Source organism: Lactuca virosa, chromosome 6 (assembly GCF_052849685.1).
Source record: "Lactuca virosa cultivar CGN04683 chromosome 6, Lactuca_virosa_CGN04683_v6, whole genome shotgun sequence".
Classification (NCBI taxonomy): domain Eukaryota; kingdom Viridiplantae; phylum Streptophyta; class Magnoliopsida; order Asterales; family Asteraceae; genus Lactuca; species Lactuca virosa.
In genome coordinates this window covers 90,905,632-90,925,127 of record NC_136431.1, presented here as the reverse complement: position 1 = coordinate 90,925,127, position 19,496 = coordinate 90,905,632, and the positions used below count along the sequence as shown (strand labels likewise).

Below are 19,496 nucleotides of genomic sequence, written 5' to 3'. Positions count from 1 at the left end.
TTTGATCAGAAGGAGCTCAACATGAGACAACGGGGATGGGTAGAGCTACTTAATGATTACGAATGTGAAATTCGCTATCATCCAGGCAAAGCCAATGTAGTAGTGGACGCCCTTAGCCGGAAGGAATACTCAGGTCGTAAGGTGAAGGCACTAACCATGATAATCCATTCGCATCTGGCCACACAGATCAAAGAAGCTCAGCTAGAAGCCTTGAAGCCAGATAATGTGGCATATGAATCCTTAATAGGAATGGAGAAGAACTTCGAAATCAAGGGTGACGGGGTTCGTTATTTCATGGACCGGATCTGGACACCAAGGTTCGGTGGTTACAGAGAGGTGGTCATGAATGAAGCCCACAAAACTCGATATTCCGTTCACTCAGGTTCAGATAAGATGTATCTGGATCTCAAGAAACTATATTGGTGGCCAAACATGAAAGCAGAGATTGTTACCTACGTGGGCAAGTGCCTGACTTGCTCCAAAGTCAAGGTAGAATACCAAAAGCCCTCAGGTTTACTTCAACAACCAGAAATACTTGAGTGGAAGTGGGAGCGGATTGAAATGGATTTCATTACCAAGTTACCTAAGACATCGGGTGGTCATGATACCATTTGGGTAATCGTCGATAGACTAACCAAGTCCGCCCACTTCCTGTCAATCAAGGAAACCTACAAAATGGATAGACTAACTAGAACCTACATTCAAGAGACAGTACGACTGCACGGGGTACCTGTATCGATTATCTCGGACAGAGATAGCAGATTCACCTCGCGGTTTTGGCAATCACTGCAGAAGGCTCTTGGAACTAAGTTGGACATGAGTACAACTTATCATCCTCAAACAGACGGGCAGAGTGAGAGAACCATTCAAACCCTTGAATACATGCTGAGAGCATGCGTTATCAACTTTGGCAAGTCATGGGATACCCATTTGCCACTAGTTGAGTTTTCATACAACAACAGCTATCACACTAGCATTAAGGCTGGTCCATTTGAAGCCCTCTATGGTCGTAAGTGCAGATCCCCTCTGTGCTGAGCTGAGGTGGGTGACATGCAGCTAGCTAGAGGTCAAGTCCCCGATAGCACTCTCACTGGCCCAGAAATCATCCGAAAAACCATAGAAAAGATCGTACAAATCCGAGAACAACTAAAAGCCTCGAGAGATAGATAAAAGAGCTACGCCAACAAAAGACGAAAACCCTTGGAATTCCAGGTTGGTGACTGTGTCCAGTTGAAGGTCTCACCCTGGAAGGACATGATACGCTTCGGAAAGCGTGGAAAGCTGAATCCAAGATACATCAGACCATTCGAGATCCTTGTTAGGAACGGTCCCATTGCTTACAAACTTCGGTTACCCCAAGAGCTTAGCAACATTCATCCCGTCTTCCATGTGTCAAATCTTAAGAAGTGTCTATCCGACGAAACTATTGTAATTCCAAGCGATGAAATCGATATCAACGAGAGTCTTAACTTCATGGAAGAGCCAGTCGAAATCATGGATAGGGAAGTCAAGCGAACAAAACAAAGTCGCATCCCGATAGTGAAGGTTGGTTGGAATGCCAAGCGGGGACCTGAATTCACTTGGGAGCGAGAAGACCAGATGCAACAGAAGTATCCGCATCTCTTTCCCTATTCCATTTTGTATTCATTTTAGGAAGAATTTCGGGACAAAATTCCCTCTAACGGGGGGATGATGTGACAACGCGATACTTCCTAGTCAACAAAAGTCAACTTCGGTTAAATAAAATGTCGAATTTTGTTTATTCCGTTAAGCTCTTGTGGGTTAGGAAATAATCTAAAATATATAAATAAAGTTTATATAAGTTTTCGGAACCAAAAACACTCGAAAAATCCAGTTTCCTTCGAAAAATCAGCAAAACTCGTTCCAGACAAGTGTTTACGACCGTAAACCCGTTTACAGCCGTAAACTATTGGACAGCAAACCGTTTACCGTCGGGGACCCACCTCCGACCGTAAACCCAACCGGTATATGTATTTTTCCCGGAGAGATTCCTCATTTCTCATATTTTTCACTTGAAAATCCTCTCCAAGTGCTCCCAAGAACCTCCCAAGAACATTCATATCATCAAGATCGAATCTTCAAATCTTCAAGTTTTTCACCAAGAACAGCCTTCAAATCTTCAAAGGATGCAAACCGTTCACGGCCGCAATCAGTCTTGAGCCGTGAACTTTGGCTGCAGACCTTCTTTTTCCACTTCAAACAAGTCTCGGTAACATTCCTAACCCAAAAGCAAGTGTTTTCTAACACTTCAATTAATTGAATCGCTAATTTAAATACAATTATGAGTTAAATTATCATTAGGATACCGTTAATTCCGCGTACTCCAACTCGAGGGTCATCTTTCCGATTTTTGCTGTCAAGCTCGTACACATAATCAACTGTGAGTTCATACCCCTGCACTTTTACTGTTTTTTAACGTTTTCAGGGGGAATACAAGCAAAACACAAAGGAATCTTGTGTTCTTATATAAAGGATTTCAGAAGGATTAAAACTTATGCAATTGATACAACCAAGAGATCACCACATTTTATAAAATATTTTGATATTTTATCCCTTTTATAACATGCTGAGCATGAGGGAAGTTTTTCAACATACAACCATAATTGCAAAGTTTTCAATACAATACATGAATCGAATACATAACATACATGCAAACTATAATAGGTATAGTTTGGGATTCAACACACGACTTTATCAAGTCCAAAGCTTATACATTAACAAACATATAAACTATGTTAGATATAGTTTATGACATACATTACTACTTTTTGAGAACAAGAGTACAATAGTAAATAATTATTTAAGTATAATTATTTTACTCTATAAGTATACATACAGTTTCAAGTACAAGAAAACTTTACAATACTACACGTAAGCTACTTAATACAGGGTTGTGAGGCACTACTTCAATTGTACCCTCCGGGGTACGGAACTAAATCCTAATAAAGTATAACCAGACTCTCCTAGAGGGAGAGTGTGAGATTTGTGAATAGATCTATTCGGGACTGACAATCCCACACCTGAACTGCTAGCTACAGTTAGGCAGGCATGCCTGGGGTGACAAATGTCATAACATCCAACGCCTGAAGAACGCCGTAGAGGTCACTAGGTCGTATCAAGCATGGTTAAACCAAACTCACAACAGTATAAACTAACCATTTGTTTACGGGATTTTAATTCTTCAAATAGTTTTATTTTCATTAATAGAACTATCATACACTACAACTGGAGGATTCCAGGGGATACAATTACATGGTTTTATTTTAAGAAATAAAACTACTATACATACCGGTGGCAGCCAGGGTTTTCATACAAAGGTTTTCATACAGAACATACTATACATACTGGTGGTAGCCAGGGTTTTCATACAGAACATACTATACATACTGGTGATAGCCAGGGTTTTCATACAAAGATTTTTCGTACGGAACACAACATACAATACAACTGGTGGTAACCGGACATACAGACTGACATTTGGATATACAACTACAGAATACAATAACGAACATACATTTTAGTCTTAGGGTTTAAGACTACTTTTCATTACTAAAGAAAATAGTGGATTTTCTTGAGAATGTGCAAACATTTTACAGATTCATGGACAGGTTTTCAATACAAAAACATACTTATGAACTCACCAGCTTTAATGTTGATACTCTTTCAAAACCCCTTGTATTCTCAGGGAACCGGTAGACAGGTACACCCGCGGGCTTTTGAGAAGATGGAGCTTATAGTGTCTCGTCTTTTATACTTTTATTATACTTTTGCTGTATACAAACTATGTATCGAACAGATGTAAATACCTTATATATGTATTCAATGTAATGGTTGTATTTGCTTTGATTACTATGATGCAATTGTTGTGATACTGTACATGACGTCTTCCACCCCGAACGTTTCCGACGTTCTGGTTTGGGGGTGTGACAAGCAGTCTCAGTACACAGTATCACATATCACAATAATAACAGCTACACCCAGCTGGTCATCACATATACAACTATTCTACCACACATGCTCTTACAAACATGCAAGAGTCACAAAGACATCTAGAATTTCACAATTTAGTGAGCCGGCATTGGTGCCTTCGACTCACGAGCAAGGGAGAAGACTGACCTGAATCGAAAAAATCTAAAACACTACGATACGATCCCTTTTCTACACTGCTGGCACCCATGAATCCGCTAACACCATAGCCAGATGAAATCTTAATTAATAACCCAAAACCCTTAAGTTTGACCCAATGTCAAACTTGGTCAAAAAGTCAACGGTCAACAGAAGTCAAAGTCAACAACTTAACTTCAGGCTAAGTACGCCCAGCGTACTTAGCTCGTACGCATGGCGTACTCACCATCCATGGATGGGAATCCTCACAAGTACGTGCAGTGTACCCAATGGTACGCCCAACGTAATCGGCCAAAAGTCATTTTTCCATTAAGTACTTAATCTCTTAATCCCTTTCATACAACGCTTAGATCTAGTCCCACAACATCATTATAAGTCATAAAGTTTTCACCTTTATGACTTTCCATGTCTTGAAAAGGTCCAAAAGCCATAACCTTAACTTATTAATCCATTACGACATCATAACACTTTCATGGAAGGGATAGAAGGATAAAGGTCACATTTCTATGGATCCTAAAAGCTCCATAGTGGATAAAGTTTCCAACTTTATCCATTAGAATGGTTCAAACCACCAAGATCTGGCCTTAAGTATCAAAGGGGCCAAAAGTGCATCTTTTTCATCTTAATCTATTAAGTCCAAGTCTCCCACCTTCATATCTAAATCACATTGATGTTTAGATGGATAAAATTTCCAACTTTATCCATAACAAGGTCACAAACTTTAAAGATCTAAACTTTATGCACTAAAATGACCAAAAGCTCATAATATCCAAAACTAGCTAGATCTAATAAATGCATCATCAAGATTCAAACTTTATACCTCTAGAAGATAGATCAAGGTGAACAAGGTTTGGATCTACAAGCTCCAATGCAACCAACACTTCTTCAATGAGTTTCTTCTTCTCCAAGGTGCTCTAAGAACACTCCAAAGAACTTAAAAACGCCTTCTTTTTGCTCGCAAGGCTCCATCTAGGGTTAGGGTTACAAGAGATGGTGTTGGAGAGGTGGAGGCTGACAATGGAATGGGTTTGGGGAAGTTAAGGAGCTTAAATAGGGCTCAAACCACAAAAATAGGGTTTGGGCATTGATCGCGTACGCCAAGCACACTCAATTTAAGCCCAGCATACTCAGTACACCCAACGTGCTGAATTTACGCCCAGCGTAATAGACTAAGCTCAAAACATTCCTAACTTCAAACGGTCATAACTTCTTCGTTCCAACTCCGTTTTCGACGATCTTTATATCCACGGAACTGTATTGAGGACCTCTACAACCCTATCTAATTACTTTTGACTTAAAACACATCAAACTAAAATCCATAATTCATAAAATAAGTCTGAAACACTACTTTCCCATTTTACCCTTTGACTCCAAAGCACAAACCGAACTCTTGGATCACGTAGCCACATTACCCACATCCAAATGGGCCTAAACCTCTCTTCCCACAAAGCCCGAAGCTTTATGATACTTGATCTTTGGGTCACGGCCCCGAATTGTGAAACGACTCGAAACAAGGTGTTACAATATATATATATATATATATATATATATATATATATATATATATATATATATATATATATATATATATATATATATATACACACACACACACACACATCAACATTATACAACGAACCTCGGAAAGTATCAGGGAATTTTGCATTTAGTTTAGGAGTTTTGAAATCAGAAAGAAGATAGACATTCTTGAAAAGGTTTGTCATTTATTATCACATTCATTATATCTAGTACTATACATGTATAAATATTAGTATTATATGGCATTTAAATTTATGAAAATTGAAAAAAAAATATTAACAAGTAGATATTATTTATTTAAAAAATATCACAAAATGACATGAGTCAAAGCTCATGAGAAAGTGACATGTAGCATAAATGATCTTTGATTTATTGGAGTAGATATATGAAACTATTATGTTAAATTATAAGTAAATAATTAGTTTGTTTTCTTGATTGAGTGAAATACATTAGCATATTGTTATTTTCTTATTTAAAAATATTTAATATCATAATTATATTATCAATAATACTCATAATACATATTGATACTTAGCATAATGCATTAAAAAAATGAATCAATAATGCTAGATTACTTTTTACTAGACTTTAAATCATACTTAATCTACTTCTTGGATATCTTTGACAATCTCACTAGTTCCCTCGATGCCACGAGGGGCGATCTTAGAAAGTGTCGATGTTCGTTGTTGTGGAATAATCTCAGTGGTGTTCATTTGAGTAACTATGTGTGGGATTGGACTATCATGAGGTGTTAGAGATTGTCTTCTTTTATTCTGTTTCACCTCCTGGTGCCATTGCTTAATCATTTCCCTCGTTTGATCTTGTAGCACTGCACTTTTAAACCTTGAACCCATCTGTGAATTAGAATTATTATTCCACCGATCAACGGAAATTTTACCATATATTAGCTACTAAGTCAAAAAGGTATAAACAAAAACTTTATACAATGGTTACTAAAATAGGATAAGAACCTGAGTCACAAGAGCATAAAGGGGAAGAGTAATGTAGCTACAAATGACTTGAACAATCACCCTAGAAACAACAATGTCAAAAACATATTTCAGTTTTGGCGCAATATTGGATTTGTTCAAACTTTGGTGGAAAAATCTCACTTTCTTAAATTTTGAAGACCAGAGTGGTTAGATATAATTATTGAGGGTAGTGAATGGTACTTTGTGTAACTTACGCTAACAAAATCCTTGCGACTACTATAGATTTTGTTTCATGGAAGCATGAGTCTATCCCATACTGTAACTGCAAAATGATGATACAATTGTAAAATTGTATAACAATAACAACAAGGAGTTTTTATATAATCTTTAAACCATAGTTATTTAGATTAAACAGAAAATAGTTGTATGTTATATATAATATAACTTCTTTACAAGTTACAACACATATCATATATGTGTTGTTAAGATTGTAGTCTGTGTGTTATCATTTAAAGTTCATGGAAAACAAATTTACCGTAACCCATATGATAAAAGCAACCTCAAATGCATTCTGCAATATAGATTTATAGGAAACATATATATAATGAGATCAAACTTATAATAATCATGATTACTGATACAAGAGATTAAATTATTACCATAAAGAGTGTGTAGTGCAAGAGAGTTAGGACTAATTGAGGTTTACTAAACCAGAAGAGATTGTCATTAGGTGTAACCAAAGGGGCTCCTATGATCACTTTGTTTTGCTCCTTTAACTGTAACGCCATTCTTGCCACGATCACTTGTAATTTGGTTCCAACGACCAAAACTATCTATCATGTTAAAAAAACATAAAGACTAATTAGTGATTAGTTGGGGTAAAAAGAAATCAAATAAGGAAACAATAGACTCTACGATGGTCGTGCATAAGGTATAACTTACAATGAGTGGAAGGAAAGATACCCATAAATACATGTGCCAACCTAATTTGCATGTTCGTATGGTATTATTAGTTTCGTGAATTAGAGTTCTAATGAGACTAATTATGATTAAGAGGGTGTTTAGCTAAGCTTATTAAAAATGATAATCACTTTTAACTTATATCTTATTAGCTTATTGTGGTGTCAAAACGGAGTTTAAAAAAATAAAAAATAATAATGTTTGGATTAGTTTATCCGATGTCAAAACATTATAAGTTAAGAAGTCTTTTTTAGTGTTTGACAAAATGACCAAAAAAATGTTAGAGATGTTGGACAACTATAAGTTATAAAGAGTTTTGATAAGTTATGTGTTAGTAAGATATCAAAAATGACTTATCTCTGGTTCACACCGTTATAAACTTCTATTAAAAAACAATCTATCCAAACATTTATTTCACCTTTATAAATTGTTATTAAAAAATAATCTATCTAAACATTTATTTTAACTTATACTAATGTTGAACCGATAATAAACTAAAAAGCTCATTTTTTAAGCTTTAGGCAAACACCCTATAACAAAATATGTTGAGGTTAATGCGTACCGTGAACGTCGATTAACATGAATATAACGAGCAAAAACCGCATGAGAGGCCTGTCAAGATGGTGAAAAAGTTAATTATGTCAAAAAAAAAACAATTATTATGCACCTTTTCATTTTCTTTAAACTTAAATGCATACCATTTTTCTTGAAAGTCAATAAAAATACTCATAAAGAAAGAAAGTGATACACTGATACGTATATTGAAAATTACTGCAGTTTAGAATTAATGACTTAAATACATATTTGAAAAGTAGTCAGTTTCAATTTTTCAATACTCGAAGGACTTTGATGTGATTTGCAAAGTATAGGGCATAGGGGTTTGTTATGAAAGTCATATAAATTGTAGGGGGTATTAGTGCACAACTTACCTTATGCCAACAACGAGTTTAAAGTCATCTTCCAATGAACGCTGTATGTACTTGAGGAAATTGAAAGAGCTGCTTCTTGATAGATGAGCCTACCATTTTTATATTTAAATAAATAAATTTCGATATTTTATATATATAAAGGTGGTATCTATACACATACTCACCGAAATAAATCCATGACGCAAAGTGAAATAGTCAACTTTTGCTACTGAATGAAAGAATTGCCGAAAGAAACATTTCTGTTTCAATGTATGCAAAACGTTTATCATTAATTATCTTGAAACATGACATAGTTTAAATATGGCATAATTTGGTTAAACTTACAATCCATAATAGAATTGGCATATCAATTGGATCATTCATATGCCTTTGTCCAAATGTCGTTTGTCTAGTGAATCTAAACCGGTGAGGATCTATGTCAAAATTAAACATGACATGCAGTTACTGTTTGATGACATACATTAATAATTATGCAACTCATTTCTGTTTAGGATTCAAAATCATTATACGTTCATATAAGATAAAAAGAACACACTGACAATGACATGATCCAAATGGATAATTTTGATAATAATTTTAAAAATATAAAAAAAATATCAAACTACTACAAATATATTATGTATCACCCATTCATATGAATGTGTGTATGCAACGGAGAGACCCAGGTCCACCCCAAAATTCTCAAAAAAAAAATTGCAAATATATATATATATATATATATATATATATATATATAAATGTTCATTTGAGACTATTTTAATTTTATGAGACATGGGGGCGCGATCCTAGTCATTCATTTTGGAGATCCAAAAAATAAAAAAAAATTTATAAAATGCAAAATAATAGGAAAAATCCAAAACTTCTTTTTTAAAATATAATTTTCGTTATTTAATTTATCAAAAAAAAGCACCGTTTTTTTTCGAAATATGAATGAAATATTCTAATACAATATTACACTGTAAATAATCAAATCGAATTTTTAGAATGTTAGAAATTTTTAATATTCTACTAAAATTGATGGATATGTTAAAATATTTTAATATTCTACTTGAGTTTTTAGATTTGTTAAAATATTCTAATATTCTATTAGAATTTTTTGAATAATTATAGTTTAATATTCTAGTAGAATATTCTAACACTCTAAAAATTCGATTTGATATTTACAGTATAATATTCCATTAGAATATTTCATGTATTTTTTGAAAAAAAACAGTAATTTTTTTTATTATTATTTTTTTTTTGTTAAAAAAAATGACGAAAATAATATTTAAAAAAATATTCGAAAATTTTCATTTATTTTGAATTTAATTTTTTTTATCTCTAAAATGAATGGCTAGGATTACATCCTCCCGTCTCACAAAATATGAATTGTCTCACATAAACCTAAATAAACCTATATATATATATATATATATATATATATATATATATATATATATATATATATATATAGGTAAGGGTTATTTGGAAAACAAAAAAACCATAAAAAAACCCTAAAAATCATAAAAATGCATAAAAAAATACCTAGAGATCACATAACTTTTTTTTGACTTTTTTTATGAAAAAATCGCAGGTTTTTAAAGAAATTCGCTGAAAAAAAATTTGAAAAAAAAAATTTATTAAAAAAAAAGAAAAAACTTGATTTTTTATTTTTTTTTTCAGCGAATTTTAATAAAAAGCTGCGATTTTTTATAAAAAAATTCAAAAAAAAGTTTTGTGATCTCTAAATATTTTTTTTATGCATTTTTTTTTTATTTTTAAGGTTTTTTGTTTTCCATAGAACCTTAACCTCTATATATATATATATATATATATATATATATATATATATATATATATATATATATATATATATATATATATAATACCATTGGCCACCAAATATTCGGTTGTTTGAGTTTCTTTTTCCCAAGCTTTCCAACTCCTCATCTGTATAAAAAGTTTTCAGAGAATATAAATAACAACTTTATGGGAAAGCTCAAGGAGCTAATTGCAAATTTGATATCAAAGTCTTTCAACGTTGCTTCATAATATTAACATGATAAAACTTCATAAATGGTTCCTGTGATATGTGATATCTGAAATCTGAAGTTTAGTCATTAAGTTTAGAAAACCTCATAGATGGTTCACATGGTTTCAAAACTTTTAATAAATTGTGCTTGACCAACCTAAAAAAAACTTTTATACCTTTTTCATTTCTTTTTTATAATCAGTTTTAATTAAAATTATTAAAGAAAAACAAAAACAAAATAATTAATCTCTCTCTCTCTCTCTCTCTCTCTCTCTCTCTCTCTCTCTCTCCACTTCACCTTACTTCACTGGCCACCACCTACATCTCTAGTGACAGGAGAAGCCCTCTTTCATCCATCTTAATTAATCCTCGAGATTCTATTGTGGCTAACTATAAACAACTATGTATAGCTATTTTGTGCAAAATTTACCCTAAAACAACTTCCATAATCACTTATCTCATGAAATCCATTTCATAATACCCGTAATCACCTCTTCCTCTCCATATTATAGAAACTCACCAGTTACTCTTTGCAGAGTTGCATATACTTCATTTTGTTCAACTACTAATATTATTTCTATGTGAGTAGTGTGCATCCACACCTTCAAAATAGTATTTCTAACACTTAATCACGTCTACAGGTTTTCAAATCCAACATCCATTTTTATCTAGTTGATGTGAATAGATCTAGGACCTGGTAGATTTGGTAGTTTGGCGAATGGAAATGGATTTCAATTCAAGAATCAAAGTATTACCGTAATACCTGACAAAAAAAAGCCCTAGATACTTGCTCCCGGTTCAACAATACATTTTCGATCTATAATCTCGTAAATAATGTGAATGTGTAGCGCCCTGTTCTGAATCGCTTTCCTAATTCGGGACCGTGGCCTGAAGATGGGTTATCTTAAGGCTTAGGGCCTTTGGAAAGAGAGATCTAGACCCATATAGGTACGGATAATGTAATTGAGTGATCCGGGAATTGGGTTGTGCCGTGGAGCCAAGGGGGGTATATCGGTAAAGTGGCAGTTCGAGCTCTTTATAAATTTTGGATTTTCTTTCCAAAGATTTTGAGGTGGGAATAAGTTGATAGATGTGTAGAGCTTCTCGCCACCTTTCCGTGGATATAAATAATGTCAAAAAAGGAGTTAAAACGAAGAAGTTATGGCCGTTTGAAGTTGGAGTAGTTCGGGTGAGGGATTGTTGACTTGTTGACCAAGTTCATTTAAGGCTCACAACGTGAGGAGTGTCTGATGCTCCAAAACCATAATTTCGGGTATTTAAAGGTATGAGATTATTAGGGTTGCTCCTCCTCATCCTCTTTCACTTCCAAGACCTCTGGAAACCCTAATCTCAACCCTCATTGAAGTTCTTAGTCATTTTGGTATTATTCAAGAGATTTTGGAGGATTTGAAGCTCATTAAGGAGAAGAAGATCATTGGTGGTGCATTAGTTAGCTTCTTGGCTTCATCATCAGCTAGTTGTGGAGCTTTTGGACCTTTGTAAATCCTCAAGCTCATACCTTTCCTTTCCTTGGTTGCTCGATCTAAGTTTCCATGCATTTTATGGCTTGTAATATTGGTTAGCATGCATGGAATCCATAAAGTTGGCAACTTTATGGATCATGGTGGTACCTTAAGCCTTATAAGTCTCAGATCTGAATTTTGTTCATGGTTTTGGACTCCAAGTTTGAGTATTGGACCTCTTTACTTCATTTTTACCCAAGTTGGTGTTTAAGTCATATATTGGACATATGTGACTGAAAAGGTTTGATTTTTATGGCCCTTGAGGTCAAAGAAGACCCTCTAGACTGTCTCATGTTAAGGCTTAATGGTTTAGGATCTTAATATTCATTTTTGATCAGATCTGGACTCACGACGTGAGGAATGAAGCCTCACGACGTGAGAACGCATTCGAGGAAGTTCTTGGACTGAATCCACGACCTCATGACGTGAGCATGAAGAGCTCACGACGTGAGCAGCCCCTGTGCAAGTTTTGGACTCTTCGATTGTGGACTAGCTTGGTATTGAACTTGTCTTTTGGTTTGGGCTCATAATGGACTAGGGATTTTAGAGTAATGGACTTCTGGTTGGGCTTGCCTTGCTGGGCTTTCCCTAATGGGCCTTTAATGATGAATTGGGCCTTAGTGGGCCCAATGTAGTAGGCCTTTGTTGGGCATAATGGGCTTGGACTTTGGGCCATCAGAAGTCAGATGGTTGGGCTAAGAATACATTTGGGCTTTAGGGTAAGGCCCATAAAAGGGATTGGGCCCAATTTAGCAAATTGGGACATTAGTGGGTCACTAGTGGGCTTGGGAAGTCTACCTAGTATTGAGCCTTTCATATTATGGTTTTTGGGGCCTTAGTTTTGGAGCAATTTAGATAAGGGGTAAAATGGTCATTTTACCCTAAGGAGGATTGTTGGCTTGGACTAATTATTATTTTGGTAATGGTAACTTGGGGAGTCAAGAGATCAGCAGTTTGGGGATCTGTCAGCTAGCAGCAAGAGGTTTATTCGCAGGATTCTACAGTCAGCTTGTGAGGTGAGTCCTCTTCTAGTAGGAACGGGTCTAAGGCACCAATGTCGGCCCGTTTATGTATGGTAGTGTATACTGGATTTAGATCTAATGTCGGGGTTAGCCCGATGTAGTTTATATTCTTCCGGATTGCGATCCGATGTCGGGCGAGGCCCGAGAAAGGTTTATATGTATGATTCTGAACTACGGTTTGATGTCGGGTGGTACCCGAGGAAGGAATGCATGTTTAGTTATACTTTTTGTCATTATGATACTTGTATGTGTGTGGTAGGGAGGTGAGTGTGGGTGGGGCCTGTATCTCATCACTAGTTAAGTGTGGACGGGGTTCCATATCACATTATTAGCAGAGTAGGGGTGGGGCCCAAGATACGCGGGACCTTAAGACTAGCAGTTATGGTGTTGTGTATGTCTGTTATGTACTAGCATGATTATGATTATATGTGTGTATGTGTATAGCACGCGGGGACCAGAGACAGGCAGGGCCTGGTAGAAACAGATCTGTATACCGAACGGGTGTCGATGTCAGGCGAGGCCTAATGTCGGATTCGTCTGATGTCGGGCGAGGCTTGAGGTAGCGGACAAGGCCCATTATATGTTATTATGTGATTATCTGTATGGTATGTGGTAGTTTGGGGAGACTCACTAAGTTTCGTGCTTACAGTTTTCAGTTTTGGTTTCAGTACTTTCGGTAGCAAAGGGAAGAGCTCGGGATGACTGCATGGCACACACCACAACTATTAGCCTGGGATGTTTAGACTCTAATATTTGGCACATGATTTTGATACATTATTTTATTATGATGATTTGAGATATATTACTTATGGTTTTGTGAAATGACAAGTGGTATTTATGGTTTTTATAAATAATCAAAACGAAATTTTTGGACCGTATTTTTGGGATGTTTCAAGTTGGTATCAGAGCCTTGGTTTGAGGGATTCGGGTGCACTCTCGGGTGTGTCTGGACTCAAACTGAGGACTTGTTATGAAAATTTTTAAAGTAAAATCATTTTTATAAAAAGAATTTTGAAAAGAGGAAAGGGTGTGGTGCATGCAATCAGCCGAGCTCAAATAAGTACTCCCAAATTACCCATACAAGTTTACGTTATGTGTATCAGCTTTATGAGAACTGCATGCTAGATTAGGACTAAGGATCTAGGAAGGATGCCTTATGTGCATGTTATATGTGTATCAGCTTTATGAACTACATGCTAGTACAGATTAGTCAGTATGATGGTCTGATTAGTATATGCTTCATTATGTTTACTCAATGCTCGAATGCTACTTGCTTTTTGCTTTTAGGAGTTCTAGTTGTCTTTTACTAATTAGCAAACGAAAATGTTAAATTACATATTGCGAGGACTAAAAAAGTTCAGAAGGTTAGGTCTAGCTCTATTTCGCAGCTCTTGTTTGAGTCCAACCGTTGTAGGGTAGGATCTCTCATTCGAATAATTATCTAGTCTGAGTGATATGTAATGGTATTCGCGAGCTAGTTAGGGAGAGATATCAGAGACTTCTTATGCAACTGATGGCATAGAGTGAGATGGAGGATACCCTAAGGCAAGCCTAGGATGAGAGTAGTGTTGGTAGCAATAGTATTAGTGAAAGGGACTTGGTGGAATCGAAGCATTTCTTGAGGAAAGTACGGATAGATGTGGAAGGTAGTATGGGCCCGTACTACTGAAAGCAGAGGATCCGTACTCGATTTAAGGAGGGTTGAGATAGAACCAGGTAACTTGTAGTGCATGTGTGATCCCTCGATAGCGATGAGTATTCTGATGGTTATTATGATATGTTGCAGCATGGTGACCCTACGTACTAGACCAGTTGGCGGTTCTGGCGCCGGTGAGGGATCAAGCTCGGGTTCAGGAGCCGGGCAGCTCGAGGAGCATATGAGAGAGTTTATATCAGCTGAGATTACGCGCAGTATACTGGACTAGACTCCTTTGATCTTCGGTACGGTCAAGGAGGGCATATTGGAGATTTTGGATGATAGGCTGGGAGCCTTCCGTACTGAGATGGCGGCCATTATGGGGGCGCGCACATTGACATTCCGAGAGTTCAGAGCTTGTGGAGCTCTAGATTACCATGGGGCTAAGTGTTGGATTAGGTGTCTAATCCCATAACTATAATTGGGATGTACTTGACCCGATAGTAGCATGGTCCTTTTGGGTTGCCTTCACCAGTGCAATTCGATAGGATGGACTTTTGAGAATAAGGTTATTTATGATTTATTAATATATTATAAGTATAATATATTAATTGAGAAATCATATTATTTAATTAGTATTGATCAAGAATTAATTTGGAATTATTTTTGTGATAAAAAGAGACTAATTAAATATGTGGGGATTGATTATGTAAATCAATGATTCTTATAGTGTGGGCTAATGATCCATGGTTATTTAGGATGGGCTAAACCAATAAGATAGTCCATGGATAGTCCATGGAGGTTTAACCCATGAAGCCTAAGTAATATGAAAGGTCATTAGGGTTTGCAATGTGTAACCCTAGCATTTGCTACACTATAAAAGGACTCCACTAGAGCCAAAATCGGCTACACCATCATTCTAAGAGTTTGATATTTTTTTGTGCTAAATAACTTATTCTCTTAAGCCTCCTCTTGCATTTTGGTGTTTGTGACACATTAGAGGCATCACACTTGAGGTGATCAAGCTTTCAAAGGTCAAGAACTATAAGTCCTACTAAGAGGTATGTTATTTAACTAGTTGTATTGTTCAATTGTCAATTTGTATGCTAGTTAAGATGTTTGCTTTGGAAAATTGAAAAAATGCATGTATAATTAGAGAAAACATAGATCCAAAGCATCTAGGGTTGCATGTGAACCATAGGAGTGTTATAGTTCTCAAAACCCAATAGTGGTATCAAAGCCAAGGATTGTTTTCTGAAATACGTGATGCTTATTGCTTTCCAAAGTTGAAAAAATCAATTTTCTGGCTTCTGACTGATGAACTCGCCGAGTCCACTAGCTGTCTCGACGAGTCCACTCAGTAAATGCCCAACTCGACGAGTCCGGTTCTTGCACTCGCCGAGTTGATGGCTTTGGGTGCATAATTTCAAGTTTTTGGTCAGAATTGGAATAGGATCATTACCACAAACTGTTTTTTGAAACATATAATCGGTTTTCTTGATATGGTAATGATCATGCTCATCCAATTAAAAGATAATTGTCAACATTTCAAGATTGTATTAGTTTATATGATTAGGCCAATTTCTTAAATTTTTTGATGTGAATTATCTTGACCTATAAGTTTAACTAGATCATAGATAAATTACTTGATAATTTTTGTTAGTTAAAATGTTGATCTTAATGCTTTTAATGACCTCCATAACTTGTCCTCAAGTTATGGAAAATGAAAGGTATCATCCATTAAAATGCAATTAAACTCATAAGTTATAGAAATGAAGAGTTTTGACAAGTTCGAAAACTTGCCCTCAAGTTTTGCCCTAGAGTTCTAAAAGTTCAAATTCAACCCTAATACTTTATAATATTATAAGTTTAATAATATATATATATATATATATATATATATATATATATATATATATATATATATATATATATATATATATATATGTATAAGACAAGTCAGTCTTACCGTTAGTAGGCCTCATTCACGAAGCCGGTCTATAAGGGGGGTATAAGGTTACTGCCTATAAAATGGTGGTTTAATGGGTGTCCACTCTCACCCACCGCTTCCTTGACTGGTGGAGGGTCGTTAGCCGAACGGGTAGGATAGGACATTAATTCTCGTTTAAAGTATAATGATAAATATAAAGTAACTAAACTTTTATTAAATTTCCAATCTTAGTTACTTTAGGAAAATGTGAAAATGGTGCTAATCCATGAAATTACACTTTGCACCTTGTTAAGTCGTTATTGGAGCGTGTGTGGTTAACCGGCTGTAACATCCCAAAATTCAAGGCCAAAAATTTCATTTTTGAATAAGTTATAATAAAACCATAAGTATAAAAACATCCATAATAACATCTCATGTCAAAGCCCAAGTGTCAGTAGACAAACATGTCATCATAAAAATAATATCAGAGTGTAATCCCGAAGATCTCATGTGCGGAAAACATAGTGCGATGTGCTGCGATCAAGCCGGATCCTTTCCTTTGAAAACAAAGTACCTAAAACCAAAACGGAAAACCGTAAGCACGAAGATTAGTGAGTTTCCCCATCATACCACATACCACACAACATACATACTGTCGGGCAATTCTGGGGTGCCCGACCTACCCATGTCAAGCAGTTCTGGGGTGCTGACCTACCCTATCAGGCGATTCTGGGGTGACGACCTACCCTTGTCAAGCAGTTCTGGGGTGCTGACCAACCCGTGTCAGGCCATTCTGGGGTGCCGACCTACCCTCCGGTTTATCTTAATCGGCTACGGGGACTATTTCACCCATACTACTACCACATAATATCATAGCATAAGCATACTGTCAGGCATATATGAGGTGCCCGACCTACCCTTCGGTCCTAACGACCGAACTTGGGGACTATCCCCCCCCCCCCCTTACTACCACTATCACATATAACATATCATAAACATACAGCTAGGAATGCATGGGTTCTGACGACCCCTTCGGTATCTTTCAACTGGTATCCGGGGACTATTTCACCCCTACTACCACTATCACATAACATCATATCATGCTAGCACATAAAACATAACAGGTAGCAACAAACCTAGATGAATATCACAAAGACAAGCATCTAACATACAACTCCTACTAGTGCGTCGACATTGTGGCCGTAGATCCACCGTTACTGGAAGGTAACTCACCTCACACTGCTGAAGTCCCGTAGACACAATCCCGGCTGCTGGATGACAGATTCCCGAACTGTCAATATCAAAACATCACCCAATTAATAATTGGGTCCCAACACATAACCACAAGTTCTTGGAGTAACATGCTACATTACCCCATCTTGGCTTGATTCAAGCCCAAGGCCTAATCCAAAGGCCCAAAAGTCAAACTAGGAATCAAAGCCCAACAATGGCCCAATTTTCCAAATTGGACCCAAACCTTTACAAGGTCTTACCATAAGGCCCAACCTTCTAGTCCAGTCCAAACATTCGACATTTCTAATGGCCCAATGTATCATAATCATAAAGGCCCAAACTATGGCCCATTTATGGCCCAATTTTCCAAATTGGGCCCAACTCCTCGTATGGGCCTTACCTCAAAACCCATTAATAATCCAATCATCAAGGCCCAATAGAAAGGCCCAACAATAAACCCAAGTGAAATTAGGGTTTCACATAAAATGACGATTAGGGTTAAGTGTTTCTCACTTAACCCATTAAGGACTTAATCCATTAAGTCCATCACTCTTCTAAATAAATCATATGGTGTGATTGGGCTCAATACATACTTCCATTCCAATAGCCCAAATGTGGGTCCCGATAAGCCCAAGACCATAAATCCAATATTAGGGTTTTGTAAACCCTAATTAGGGTTTCCAACCCCATTTTAGCCCAATAGGCCCAATAGTCACATGTTTGGGCTTTTAGGTCATTTAGGGCTTTATTGGGCCCATTAGGCTTTCATTGGGCCCACTAGGGTTTATTAGGCCCATTAGGGTTTATTAGTCCCTTTGTCCAAACATCCAAACGAGTCACAAACCAAACAAGGCACACCGCCACCCGACACGGCGGCCGGTGGCGGCAGGAGGCGGCAACCACCACCTCATGGTGGTGGTTTTGACTTTCTTTCCATTATTCCATTTTTTGTTACAATCTACAATGAAAATACCAAAAGTACACACACACACAACTAAGATAAACACACACACACACACATAACCACCTTGTGGTGGCCGGCGGTGGCGCATGGCGGCAACCACCACCTCACGGTGGTGGCAGTGGCTTTCTTGGTCTTCTAGCCACACAAAACATACATTTACACACTTCAGGTTGCACTATACACTCCACCCACCCACCTAGTGGCTCATGGCGGCGAAAAGCAATGATTTTATGATGGAAGCCACCACCTCACGGTGGTGGCGGTGGTATCTTTTGTTTCCCAGTCAAGCAGCAACTACACCGGTAAGCCCCTGCTTGGAAATCTGGACGCAACCACTACTTGGTGGTGCGTGACGATGGCAGCAGCAAATCCTAGCGGCCACAGCGGTGGCTAACAGCGGCGGCGATGTACAGCGGAACAAGGTGGCAGCAATGATGTAACCATCAGAAAGAAATGGAGAAAAGAGAAGGCTGAGCGACGGCGAACTGAGCAAGGGAACGCACCCAATCACAGCCACCCTCGCGGTGGCTCATGGCAGTCGGAGGAAAAAAACGATGGAACAGCCTCCTTCGTCGGTTGTACAAGCGGTGGTGGCGGCTAGCTGCTGTGGAACGGTCTCGGAAGCGGGTGGTTCTCGTTGTCGCCGGCATCAAGAAAGAGAGAATAGGGGT

At 37.0% G+C, this 19,496-nt stretch overlaps 1 protein-coding gene across 1 annotated transcript in view; it reads right to left on the bottom strand.

Annotated features, from left to right (window-relative positions):
* Positions 1-6,203: 6,203 nt before the first annotated feature.
* LOC145122695 (MLO-like protein 3) overlaps positions 6,204-19,496 on the bottom strand; it is a 28,606-nt gene continuing 15,313 nt past the window's right edge. The window contains exons 5-15 of the mRNA XM_079058255.1: positions 10,375-10,435; positions 8,831-8,919; positions 8,671-8,745; positions 8,507-8,595; positions 8,140-8,189; positions 7,560-7,600; positions 7,277-7,450; positions 7,153-7,188; positions 6,872-6,939; positions 6,657-6,717; positions 6,204-6,539 (exon numbers count right to left, since the gene is read on the bottom strand). Coding sequence (XP_078914381.1) covers positions 6,285-6,539; positions 6,657-6,717; positions 6,872-6,939; positions 7,153-7,188; positions 7,277-7,450; positions 7,560-7,600; positions 8,140-8,189; positions 8,507-8,595; positions 8,671-8,745; positions 8,831-8,919; positions 10,375-10,435 — 999 coding nt within the window. The 3' untranslated portion in view covers positions 6,204-6,284. The remainder of the gene's footprint in view (positions 6,540-6,656; positions 6,718-6,871; positions 6,940-7,152; positions 7,189-7,276; positions 7,451-7,559; positions 7,601-8,139; positions 8,190-8,506; positions 8,596-8,670; positions 8,746-8,830; positions 8,920-10,374; positions 10,436-19,496) is intronic.